The sequence below is a fragment of the Phocoena phocoena genome, chromosome 2 (genome assembly GCF_963924675.1).
Source record: "Phocoena phocoena chromosome 2, mPhoPho1.1, whole genome shotgun sequence".
NCBI lineage: Eukaryota > Metazoa > Chordata > Mammalia > Artiodactyla > Phocoenidae > Phocoena > Phocoena phocoena.
This window is the reverse complement of record NC_089220.1, coordinates 160,155,993-160,168,416: the sequence shown is the minus strand read 5'-3', so window position 1 is coordinate 160,168,416 and position 12,424 is coordinate 160,155,993. Positions and strand designations below refer to the sequence as shown.

General features: G+C 40.3%; 1 protein-coding gene across 8 annotated transcripts in view; it reads right to left on the bottom strand.

Moving 5' to 3' along the window:
- PARD3 (par-3 family cell polarity regulator) overlaps nt 1–12,424 on the bottom strand; it is a 630,692-nt gene that overhangs the window by 238,558 nt on the left and 379,710 nt on the right. For 6 of the 8 annotated variants that reach the window (XM_065872408.1, XM_065872410.1, XM_065872412.1 and 3 more), the window contains one exon: nt 4,490–4,640. In XM_065872408.1, coding sequence (XP_065728480.1) covers nt 4,490–4,640 — 151 coding nt within the window. Of the gene's footprint in view, nt 1–4,480; nt 4,641–12,424 lie in introns of all 8 variants that reach the window. The other 2 variants (XM_065872407.1, XM_065872411.1) reach the window with 1 other exon arrangement.

Below are 12,424 nucleotides of genomic sequence, written 5' to 3'. Positions count from 1 at the left end.
TGTCACAGCATTAAATGTCATGTCCTCACAGAGGCAAAATTTATTGGAAGAAACTATATTGGTGTAATATAGCACATTCATTTCTAAACACAAAAACAAAAATGTTCATGCAATATATTCCGAGAGACAGTCTAGCAAGCAGTATGGAACACAGAATGGTTCTTCATGTGACAGTCCTTTTTCATGTTGTTGTGAGTAGAAATATTGTTCCTTAGGTGATCTAAAAATTTATACCTGAAGAAACTGCGGGAAATGTCCCTATTAACCGTAAGACAAGGATTCAGCTTTTTTTCTTTCCCCTATGATTCTGGAGGCTAATATTTCAAAAGACTTGAGAATATATGTTTTCCATCAATTTTCCACTTCTTAACATACTTGGCGACGAACAGTGTTTTGGGATGCGGGCTCCAAGAATATATTGGGGGTAATGAACTGAGCTATCAAACTACATATTCTACCAAACTCCCCTTAGAATAACTCTCAATTATGTTTGCAGGTACTTGGCATATCTTAAATGTGAACCCTTTGAAGGGTGACTTCAGAAAACTTTGATCCGGTTTTTGATGAATAAACTCTCCTTTCCTCAACTAGTTAACCAACAAACTAAGATTTAGACTGTAGCCCAGTGAAACAATGAGATGCAGAATGACTGTTTACTAAACATTTATTCAGTGGTACATTTACATAGAAGGCAACACTACGTGAAATGAGAAACCTTTTGCCAGAGATTTGACTCACAATAAAAACAACCTTAATATTCCATTTTTCTACGTTGACTTTCTAACAAGATCAAAGTATTCTGAACAGAATTATTTTTTAAACTCACCACAATGTATCAATGTAAAAACTACTGAGATTACATTAAAAAATGGAGACCACAGATTTCAGTTGTGCTTTAAACAGAAAAATTCTTCAGATAAAAAAGTTGGAAAACATTTAAGGTTCCATGCTCCCAAATGTCAGCTTGTGATATGTCCTATGAAGTGAACACGCTGGTGAAATTAGCTACACCTATTACCTCTATGGTTATTAGCAGTACCAGTTAAGACAGTCCAGCCATTTGTAAAATACTTTTAAGGCTTTTAAAAGGAAGAAATCCTATGTAGCCTTGCTACAGGTTTCTTTTTGATAAATATCCAAAATTACTCCTTGAAAATCCATGATAGTGGAAAGTCAGCCAATACAGATGACACTTGGAGAACTCTTGCCTTTGGCTGCAACTCTGGCTGACCCCACCAAGAGCTAAGGAGATCGATCAGGTTCCAGTAATCTGAGACTCGTGACTCAGAAAAATATGCATCGTAATTCTGGTTCAGAAACACGGAAGTCTGGGGCTTCAGACCTGTCACTTAACTTCTTTGGGCCAGAATTCCCCTGAACAGACGTTTAGTAGGTTGGAGTACACGATTTGTAAGGTTGTTGCAAAGATAACTTCTTTGATTTTTAAATCACAGTGGTTGCCAGAATGGAAGATTCTGTTAGACTGTCTGAAGCCAGTTGCTTGAAAATGTGGGTACTTAAAAATGGATGTCAATAAAGGATGAATGTCACTAACACTTATTGTGTGATCCCAGTATTCCTCAGAGATGGCTATTTTTAGAAAGAGGAAAGAGCCAAGAACAAAATAAAACAAAAATCGTCATGGGATCTTGGGACTTAGTTCTTTTATCTGTTAAGTGGGAAAGTGTAGCTGATGACATCTGACATGCTTCCAACTCTAAAATCTCTTCCTTTTTTGGTCTAGTTTTTGGAAGCTTCTCTCCTGGGTTGGGTTCCCATAGAAATGAGTCAGAAAGCCTCAAAGCTCCTTTTGGGTCTAGAGTCCCACAGGAGGAATATGCTACATGAAAATTCACCTTTCCACATAAAATTAATCACTTCTTAATGTAGTCAGCTGGAATTTCAATACAAAGTTCTATCTGAATCATAGCAGATCATGGAGCAGATACCACCACCTCCACTGGTGTCTACACAGGAGATATCCTAAAGGTATAGAAGACGACTGCTAACCAAACAAGATCTGAAAATTTTCCATGCACCCAGATACTGTGCCCAGCAGTAAATACTGTTGCTATTGGTTTAGGTTAACTGAAAGTCAATGCTTTAATTTCTTATATTTGGTACCTGGCTTTGGTATCTTGTTGCAAGGTACTATCTTTGCAAGTAAGTGGAAAGTGATGTTACGAACACTGTCTGTTTCTTAGGGCCAATGATGCTGAAATAGGGACTGACAAAGACTGAGGAATTTTCGAATTTGTAAAACTCAAGATAAATCAAATTAAGCATATACATTTCTCAGAGTACAACTATATGGGATCCCTAGTTTCCCACACAACATGTAAAAAACTATCTTAAGAAAATATCCAAATCATTCACATCAATTTGGCCTACCAACGAAGAGTAAGGAGTCTGTCACTGCGCCCCACCCCAGCCCAAAAGGCCACGCACAGTACAGCACAAAGCACAGAGCTGGAAGATTACTGCCCCAGCAGAAGCATCTGGAATTTTCAAGTCCATTACATCTCTAGCAGAGGGAAGGGAAAACAATGCCAACTCTAGTGCAAACTTAAGAGGACTAACGAGGCCACAGCTAATAAAATCAGAGCAATAGACTGAAGAAAAAGAAAGAATCCTCAACCCATATATACAGCATTTCCAAAGGTCACTAGGTGAATTGTGGGGGTTTTGTTTTTTAGTTTTAGTTTTTCGCCTTCCTCTGAAGCATCAGGGATTGGAGTCAGGACGCAGGTTACAGGAACTGGTGGACCAATGGTCTGATTCAGTATGGCAAGTCCTATGTTCCTATAATAAAGGGGAAATTACAGCGAATCACTTTGTATGCACACAGATCCAGGGAACACATACACTCTCTCGCTCAAGGGGTCTTGAATTTTCATCAATAAAAAAGTATTTAACTGGCTTCCCTGGTGGCGCAGTGGTTGAGAGTCCGCCTGCCGATGCAGGGGACACGGGTCCGTGCCCCGGTCCGGAAGGATCCCACATGCCGCGGAGCGGCTGGGCCCGTGAGCCATGGCCGCTGAGCCTGCGCGTCCGGAGCCTGTGCTCCGCAACGGGAGAGGCCACAACAGTGAGAGGCCCACGTACCGCAAAAAAAAAAAAAGAAGTATTTAACGAAGATAAAGTGTCACAGCAAAACCAGGAAAGTAGGGAAAACCCCACCGCGGTGAGGAGAGTGATCATTAATAAGCAAAGGTTAATCTGACAAACTATGTGCAATGCCTGTCACCTGACAGGTGTGCAATGTCTTCCGCGTCCTTCCCCGACTTGCACTAAGTCAAGCAGGCCGAAAGAGAACTGTTGGCAGAATTAAACCAGAGAGCTGGCGCGTCTTCATTCCACACATCACAAACTAAGAAATGAGGAATTCAGCGATTTTTCCAAACAAGAAAGCAAGAAGGATTAGAGGAAGAACAACAGAAAATTCTACCAGTCATGTTCACGTATTTTTCCTATCGTGCCCGCTAGAAAGTTCTCTGACGGCAGACTGATTCTCACCTGTCTTTGTATCTACAGCAAAAGTATATATACACAATGTCTTGCCAACAGCAGGCTTTCCATAAACATCCACTGATGAAGGAAACAAATTCCTGTTCCAGCGAAGCTTCCTAATGGAGATGTGAATTGTATTAAATCTCCATTAAGTGTGCTCAAAATGGAGTTAAATTTAGGTTGTACTTCATATTAGAGGCTTGAGAAACACACCAGCAATGAGCGTTTTATGTCACGTGCTATTTTAATCAAAACAGCTTCTTATGTGTTACATTTGACAACTCTCACAAGCGAATCCCAAGATGAGCAACTCAGTAAATCAAACCACTCTGGTGGCAAAGCAAGTCTTTATTAACGGGATCTGTTAGCAGAGAGCTGAACGGCTGCAGAGCAAGTGCTAATCACCTCCTTCCTCACTGGGGGCCACGCAGACAGTACGGTGCTGAATGCAAACAAAGGATGTGAAAAACTAGTTTCAGGATTTTCAAATGAAGGCTTTGAAAAAGTCAAGATGCAATTAAAAAAGGGTAACACCTTATTAAGTACAAACCACAAAATGTTAATATTCACATACATGCATATACATATTTTTCCCCTCCCTCCAAACAGTGCTATTGTAAACATGTAACTTTTGAATCCTTCTTGCCATAAGCCACTAAATTTTGATTTGAAAACAAAAACACAGCTTCACTTATCGTCTCAAACATGCTAAGAATATCTTGATCACTGGAAAACACTTCTGTGTGATCCCCTTCTTTTTTCCCTTTCCCACGTTACAGGATCCAAAACTCACTTAACAAAATCAATGTATTGACTTCCTCTCTTCACATTAACACTTCCTGAATGATTATAATGAACCTGCTCCTCTTCCCCTTGAAAACATGGGCCTCCTTTACATTAACGTTACATTAATAACCTCTCTGTGAACCAGTAAAAGCATAAAAACAAGATGTGATCAACAGGGTTTTACCTGACTCACCCATTATCCTGCTGAGGGCAGCATTTCTCGTGGGTGATTCATCAAGCCCCTCAAGCCCGCTGTAGAGGGAGTGGGAAATCCTTCGTTCTCTATCATCCAACACCGTTTCAATGGGCAGCTCAGGTCCAGAGGGGCTCCCAGGTGACTTCAGCTGCAGAGAGCGGGGGGGGGGCGAGGTAAAGTCAGAACTGGAGGCCCATGACCAGCATGGGGGAATTAGACCCAACTTGCCCAGGGTCTGCATCGAACTGGGTACCAAATGAACTAGAACTTTTCACCCTGTACCAAAATAGTTTGTGATGACAGCTTTGCCTAATGACCAACTTTCTGTGCCACTTTACACTGAGCCTCCCATGAAGTTGTCAGATTTCAACCACTGGAGGAAAAATATGTAGATTAAAGGCTTTTTTATCAAACTCACCTTGTCGCTTATTTTTTTTCAGCTTGACAGTATCTGTTGAAGTCAATCTGAGTTATGGTTTAATTCAGAATTCTTTATGCGATGTTGCCCTGCGCTAGACATGCTTTATCGTCATCAGAATGGAAGCTGGAATTTAAGTCTACTTTTCACACTTAGAGTGCATAAATACACCTAACAGCACACCTTGGTGTGTGTGGGGGGAGAATGACCACCCGCTCTCTAAGACCTAAAGACCACCTGTCAGTTCGGGTGTCTTCAACAATACACCAAGCCTCAGTTTCTTCTGCTGAAATTAGAAACGATCATCCTATTCTTTCATTGTGTTCTTAAGTATGAGATAGTAACTGAGAGAAAATAAACTACACAGGATATTGACAAAACAGAAGTTAAAACCCAGTATTCTAATGAGGCAGGCAAAGGTAGCTATTCTGCAAATATATAGAATCTGCTAGATAAGCAAAGAATATAGGTGGATTCATATCACCAAGAATTAAAGTAGTATGTGGCGTTCTTTAGGACAGCTGTGCCTTATAAAGTCATATACTTCATAAACATAATATGAGTGAGAACTCTGTATTAGTAAAGCCATGAAACAAGGAGGAACAAAGCACACAAATCCTCCCAGTGTGGGCTCTGAGGTTAACCCCACCAACTAAAATCTTATGATGCTTTGGAGCTGGCCGGCAGCCAGAGACAGGGAGGGCTGGGGGGTGGGGTGGAGGGGCCCGTGTGGAGGCAGGGAGCAGAGCACAGCAAAGTGGAGAGAGGACTGCACATTCCAAACAGAGGAAACCACAACTGTGGCTCCTTCACCTGAACAAATTATTATTTCTGTTAGAAGCTATCATCTGTTTAATATAAATGAGATATTTAATGAAGTTCCGAATTGCAGACTTATCTCACCCAGTTTGATAAGCACCGGGGAGATTTAATGCACTGAAGGGTCAACACAATTACAATTGGAGGCACGTCAAACTGCGGGAGAATAATAAACTAGCAGCGCTAGTGAATTAGACTCAATAAGGTTTAAATTGTGAAATGAGGATTTGTTTTATTAGTTGTTTTTTTTTTTTTTTTAAATTGCAGCTTACAACTGACAGCTTTACTGAAAAGTAAATTAAATATTCCAGGTCTTAGATGTAAAAAAATACAAGAACATTTTCTGAAAGAACATTATTCCTAAATTCCAAGGTACTCTGGAGAAGTAAAAACAAACACAACAAATACCCAATACGTTAAAAACAGGCATGTGTGAATTTTTTTAATGAGCACATACATTAGAGACCTGCTATACAAGTCTCGACACACAAGACCTGCATCCTACACAATAATTTATTTAATCATAAGGCAGACAACACATCCTCGAGTTTGCTTTACAAATACATTTAATTGAAGCATATAACTGCAATTTTCTAGATGATAAAATCTTTATAAAGCACCTTTATGAGAAATCCCTAAATATCCCAAGAGGCTATTTTAGAATTTTATAAAGTCAAATAAAAATTCTATTTTAAAAATAGCACATGCAGGCTTTCCAGAGACAAACAATAAGATGCCTGTTCATTAGGGACCTTGTACTTGAACACTTTCATGGGAAAGCTTCTGTACCTCCCCACCTCCCTAACCATGTCTAATTTGCATCTCAAAAGACAGATTTAAATGAAGACATCAATGGCCAAATACATAAATATTTAACAGAAGACACAATGCCTTTTAATTTCTTAAAAAAAAAAAACTGATTGGAGTACAGAGTTTTGTTTTAAATCTTCTGATGATTTTTTTTGTTACAAGCAATTGAGTTTAAGGAAGAGGAATGCATCGCATCCTCAGAGTGGGAGCTTAGCCACTCCAAGGAGGGCAGTCCTAGAAGACTGGCCTGGCCTTCCTGCAGTATGGGCTGCTCCCAGGCCCTTCTGATCTCCACATATAAAAACCTTATCAAATTAAGCTTAATTCAAAGAAGACACCAAAATAAAAGAACTGCAATTTTCACTCTGTCGTTTTAACTGCAAAAAATGTTCTTCCATCCAACAGAACTCAGTCCCGAGTAGGGACAATTGTGTGGGATGCCCTCAACTCCATCCCTAAGAAAACAGGAAAGCCTTTACATCCATTAAAGAAAACTATGTTGCAGCAAGATAACTCATACTGGGGATCAGCATAAAGTGATACAGTCTCTTCCCAGAGTAATGTGGAGATACATGTCCCAGGCCAAAGAATATCCTATATTCTGCGACCCGGCCATCGATTTCACTTTGTGGTCACTATCCTCACAAAATAATAAGTTAGGTGAGTCATAAAGACTCGTGCTGATCAGTATCTATCAGAACTTCATTTACAAAGACACAAAAATTGGGAATTACCCCATACCTATAAACAATGTAATGTAGTACGCTCTTAAAAAGATATTCAAATGATCATATATTGCTTTTATAATCAGAAAATAATAAGTGCTATTCAATAACAAAGAACTGGATATTGTCCAGTGAATATGCTTCATATTATACATTTGGCTTACTCTTCCTAGGAAAAGGTAAAATATTGGTTTCTTTTAAAAAACTAATCCAATATCTGTGGGGCTTAATAAAATCTCAAGTTCTTTTAAGTGTGCAATAGTGGGTCAAATCATGTCTTTCACATAAAGAAAACGTACCCCACCATCTCAACTAGAAACGGTGAAAAGCTGGCATAGATATGGCCCTAATCCCCTCCAGCAAACCGAAACCTGGGTCCCAGTTAGTAATTGGCACGATCTTATTATCCGATATTTCAGTCTTTATAAGCTTATTCTATTCTATCCCCAATTCCTGGCACAGAGCAGGCACTGGGTGAATAATTGGATGAATAAATTCATTTCTGAGTGAATGACTCAGAGTTTCCTTAAATCGGTTTCGAGATCTCATATGTATAGGCCATGTGGAAGCGGGCCTTTAAAGCTAAGGGCACAGCACAAGGCTGAAAGTAAAAGAAAGTTGATGGAGATTACAATCACACATTGCAGAAAGGACTAACATCCGAAGGACTAGTTAACACAGGACAATGAATAGTAAGACAAGGTCTAGCTTTCTTTGGAGAAGAGTGGCTGGAGTTTCAGGGTTCAGTTCCAGGTTCTGCTTTCACGCAGCACTACAGCTAATGTCCTCCACGTTCCCATGTGGCTAACAGCACTGACCAGAGGATGAAGTAAGCCTGGATGTGACAGACCCAGAACGCGATGGCCTGCCTGACGCTGGGACTCATGGGTTTACTATCCACCTCTTCCCAACACAGCCAGAGTATCAACTGCTTGAACCCCACACTCACAGGCAATCAGACCCTCTCATGTGCGTAAGAGGGATGGACACCTTGCTTCTAAATTACTCTGCCACTACCTTGGCCTTGCAGCCATTAAGCACCTCATTTGGCTTCTCTGTATTTATTTCTTCATATATAAAATAAAGAGAATCATAAATGATACCTTAGGTCTCTTCCTATTCTAATGTAGCTTTCTAAGAGAATTAAACGTAGAGAGAGAATTCACTTTAAAGTAGTCCTTGGTCAGTTCAGTAAGCTTTGCCAAATTGATAAACCCATGTAATGTACACCCCTCTCTGGATAAAGGGCATTACCATCACCTCATTAAATTCCTTCCTATTATTTCCCACTCAATCCCAACCCGCCCAAAAGCAACCAATGATATTTTCATCCTAGAATAGTTTTTCCAGTTCTAGATTTTCATATAAATTAAATAATAATATAACATTAATAATAAATAAGATAAAAATTAATAATCCCAATTGGTAATCAGTTTGTCCATTGCTATAAAAATTTCTGCTGGGATGATTAAAGAGAGTTTATTAAATCAATAGGCCAATTTGAGAGAACTGATACTTCAGTGATACTGAGTCTGCTAATCATATATCACTCCACTAATTTAGGTCTATTTTATTTTTCAGTGACGTTTTATAGAATTACGAGTACAGAGATTACCTGTGTTGTTAAATTTATCCCTAAGTATTTTATGATTTTTGATATTACGGTACATGATATTGATTTTTATTTTACTGTCAAATTGTCTATTCCTAGTACATACAAATAAAATGGATTTTGTACATTGGCCTACTGTCCTATGATCTTGCTAAATTCACTTACTTGTTCTAAAGTAATTGCCTTGTAGATTCCTTAGGATTTTTTACGTAGAAATCATGTTATCTGGAAATAAAAAGTTTTATTTCTTCTTCTTAAAAAAAAAAGTAGTCCTTGGTGACTAAATTCCTCAGCATGGGGGCTAAGAGAAAACTTACCTGGTCTTACTCTCTATTGGTACCAAGGCAGGCTTTATATGAAATCATGTCTAACAAAGATATAATGAGGTGACTGCAAACTAGGTTAAATTGCAGTAATTCCTACAAATACTAATTTCCTTGGAACATTTAGAATTATCATAATTCTCCTACACAAGTTGACTTTCAATACCCATTTCTCAAAGTTCTCCTTCAAAGTCCTCAACAAATTTGCCCTCTGCAATGATACCAATGTTTCTGCCTCCTGCTTTATGTATTCTTTCCAATGGAAGAGATGCCAAAAAAGTTCATCCATCCTTCAGGAGCACAAAACAAAGGAAAGCCATTTCTTTTCTCTCTCTTTTTTAAAGAAATAATTACTGCTTATGGAATGTTTTTAAATACTTAAGTAAGAGCATTAGAGCTAAGGAAAGTGAAGGAAATCCAGAATCACTGCTAAAACATGAATTCTGTTACCTTGCCTTGTTAGAACTTCAGTGTCTAACAGTAACTAAGTTAATTTTTTTCTTCTAAAAAGGCTCGACTCTCTGGGATTATTTCCCTCATCATTCAGTCCATGTTTAGGTGTCAGCCTTGGGTTGGACCCCAGTGATGGAGAGATGAACAATCTCAGAATTTGCAGTTCCCACCAAAGAAAACCAGAGAGGAACCATGATGGTGTGACAGCTGCCGCCTGAAGGTGAGTACCCAGGGCTACGGAAAGGCTTTGGAGAGAGGATACTGAAATCTAAAGGCTGACTTTTCTAGAACAAGGAGCAGAACTGACTCATGTGGAAAATCCAGAGGTGAAAGGCAGCATCAGACATCTGAGAAATTTCAGGTCGTGTAAGGGACAGGCTGGTGGACACAGGGGCTGGTTTGTGCACGTCCTAGTGGCCACGTGATGGAGACTGGCACCCATCCTGGAAAGGAAGGAAAGCTCCCGAAGAGATTTCGGCCGAAGTGACACGATCAGTTTGTTTTGTGGGAAGATGTGCCTTACTGCCGTGTAGACAAAATGGGTTGAGAGAGAAGTCCTTCAGGGAGCTGCAGCAGAGAGCCCGGTGAGAGGATGGGGTAAGGGCAGGGGGATGGAGAGGAGGGAGGGAGGAGAGAGATTCCAGAGGAGGAGGCAACAGAGATAGGAAAGGCATTTGAGAGGTCAGAGCCACCCCAGATTTCCAGCTTCTACAAGTAAAGAAACAGTGGAGCTATCTCGGGGGGAAGGAGGACAAGGTAGATGAAGAACTGAGGGAGGAATGGGTTTTGGTGGAAAAAGCATAGGTGCCTGAGAGACATACCAGTGGACATCTCCATGGGTGGCTGGACAGAGGGATCTGGAACTAGAGTAGAGTCCTGAGCTGAAAACAGGACCATGGGATTCATCATAAGGAAAGTGGTACCTGAAGACCAAGGAATGAAGGTCTCCCAGGGAGCATGTGAGGAAGAAGACACAGCCCAGAGAACGCCTTGAGGAATACTAACCAAAAACAGAACAGGCAGAAGAGAGCAAGCTTAAAGGAGACAGAGGGCCAGAGAGAAGCAGGAGAAAAACGGAGAGAGCTGGCACGAAAGGATTCAAGAACGAGGCAGTGTTCACAGACTCCTGAGAAGTCAAGTGGAAGGGATTGAGAAGCATCTTCTAGAACATGTCTCAAATGTGCTGTATGGGGACAAAGACGAGGGAAGTGCAAGGGAAGATGGTATTTCATGCCGAGAGTTGCCAATTTTGAAGAAAACATACTAAGATAACAGACAGCACTTCCCACATATAGAAGAGGGCAAGGGAAGAGGTGACAAAGCACAAAAGATGTTCTTCTGCGAATTTTCATCTTCTCTAGCTTGAAAATAAGTATGCAAACCCTTGATTTAAAGATGAGTTAGTAAAATATAATTCTGTGATATTGTCAAAGGCCGGACCACATGGCTGACAGATGGACCCAGGAGGAGAGAACTCAGCACATTATTCTGGCCTGAGGTTCATCTGTGACAAGACACCCTATGCTTATATCAATATTTACGGTAATATAACTTACACGTACCCTTCCAGTAATCCAGGGAGATGTTTCTGCAAAGGTACTATATAAGTACAACGGCAGCAAAGTCACGTCTTAAGACTTATGGGAAGCTGAAATGAGCTCTTCTGTCTTCACAGAATCCTTCAGTTAAACCCTGTCAGTACAAAAGGCTTTTCGCTGGTATTACAAAGAGAGCACAGCACTCGTGATAAGATTTTTTTTTGACATAATTGCTTTATAAGCTTACTGTATCCTAAGAAATAGTAATAACCAGCAATGTATGAAAATGATACCGTAAAGAATATTGAATATTAAAGTCTATTACTGCCTCTGTTCCCTTAAATCATTTTCATTCACATAAATTCATATGCAGAAGTGAATGAGACGGAGATATTGCAGTGGGATTCCAATTCCATGTGTTTTATAGGGCAACAGGGGATCAAATCAGTGCTTTCATCAAAACGTTTTCAGGTTGGTATAGGTTTGTTTGGGGAACCACCTGAGCCAGACAAAAACACGTCTGGATTCAGGATGCTGCCCTTCAGTCCATTTCTTACATTTTAAGTCCCCCTATAACATTTCAATGTTTCTCTCTAAAGGAAAACTTTGAGAAATTTTAGTTTGTTTTTAAAGAGACTAAGAATATGATCTATGGTCCAGGAGAACGTCCAGAGAGGGAACGCCATCTGTCTGTATTCACCACCTTATCCCCAGGATCTAACTTATTTTCTGAATGTAGTAGATGCTCAATGAACATCTGTCACACGAATGCAGTCTTACGGTATGTGGAATTATTCCATTTTTGAAAAAGACCTAATAAAGAACACTGTGTCTTGTGAACTTACTGTGGAGAATTTTTCACATAGCTCTTTGGAGGACTTACATTAAAAACATCAGTTGGGCTTCCCTGGTGGCGCAGTGGTTGAGAATCCGCCTGCCAATGCAGGGGACACGGGTTCGAGCCCTGGTCTGGGAAGATCCCACATGCCGCGGAGCAACTAAGCCCGTGTGCCACAACTACTGAGCCTGTGCGTCTGGAGCCTGTGCTCCGCAACGGGAGAGGCTGCGACAATGAGAGGCCCGCAAACCGTGATGAAGAGTGGCCCCCGCTCGCCGCAACTAGAGAAAGCCCTCGCACAGAAACGAAGACCCAACACAGCCAAATAAATAAATAAATAAAATAAATGTATAAAAAAACAAAAAACATCAGTTAATGATTTGGAAACCAATAAAA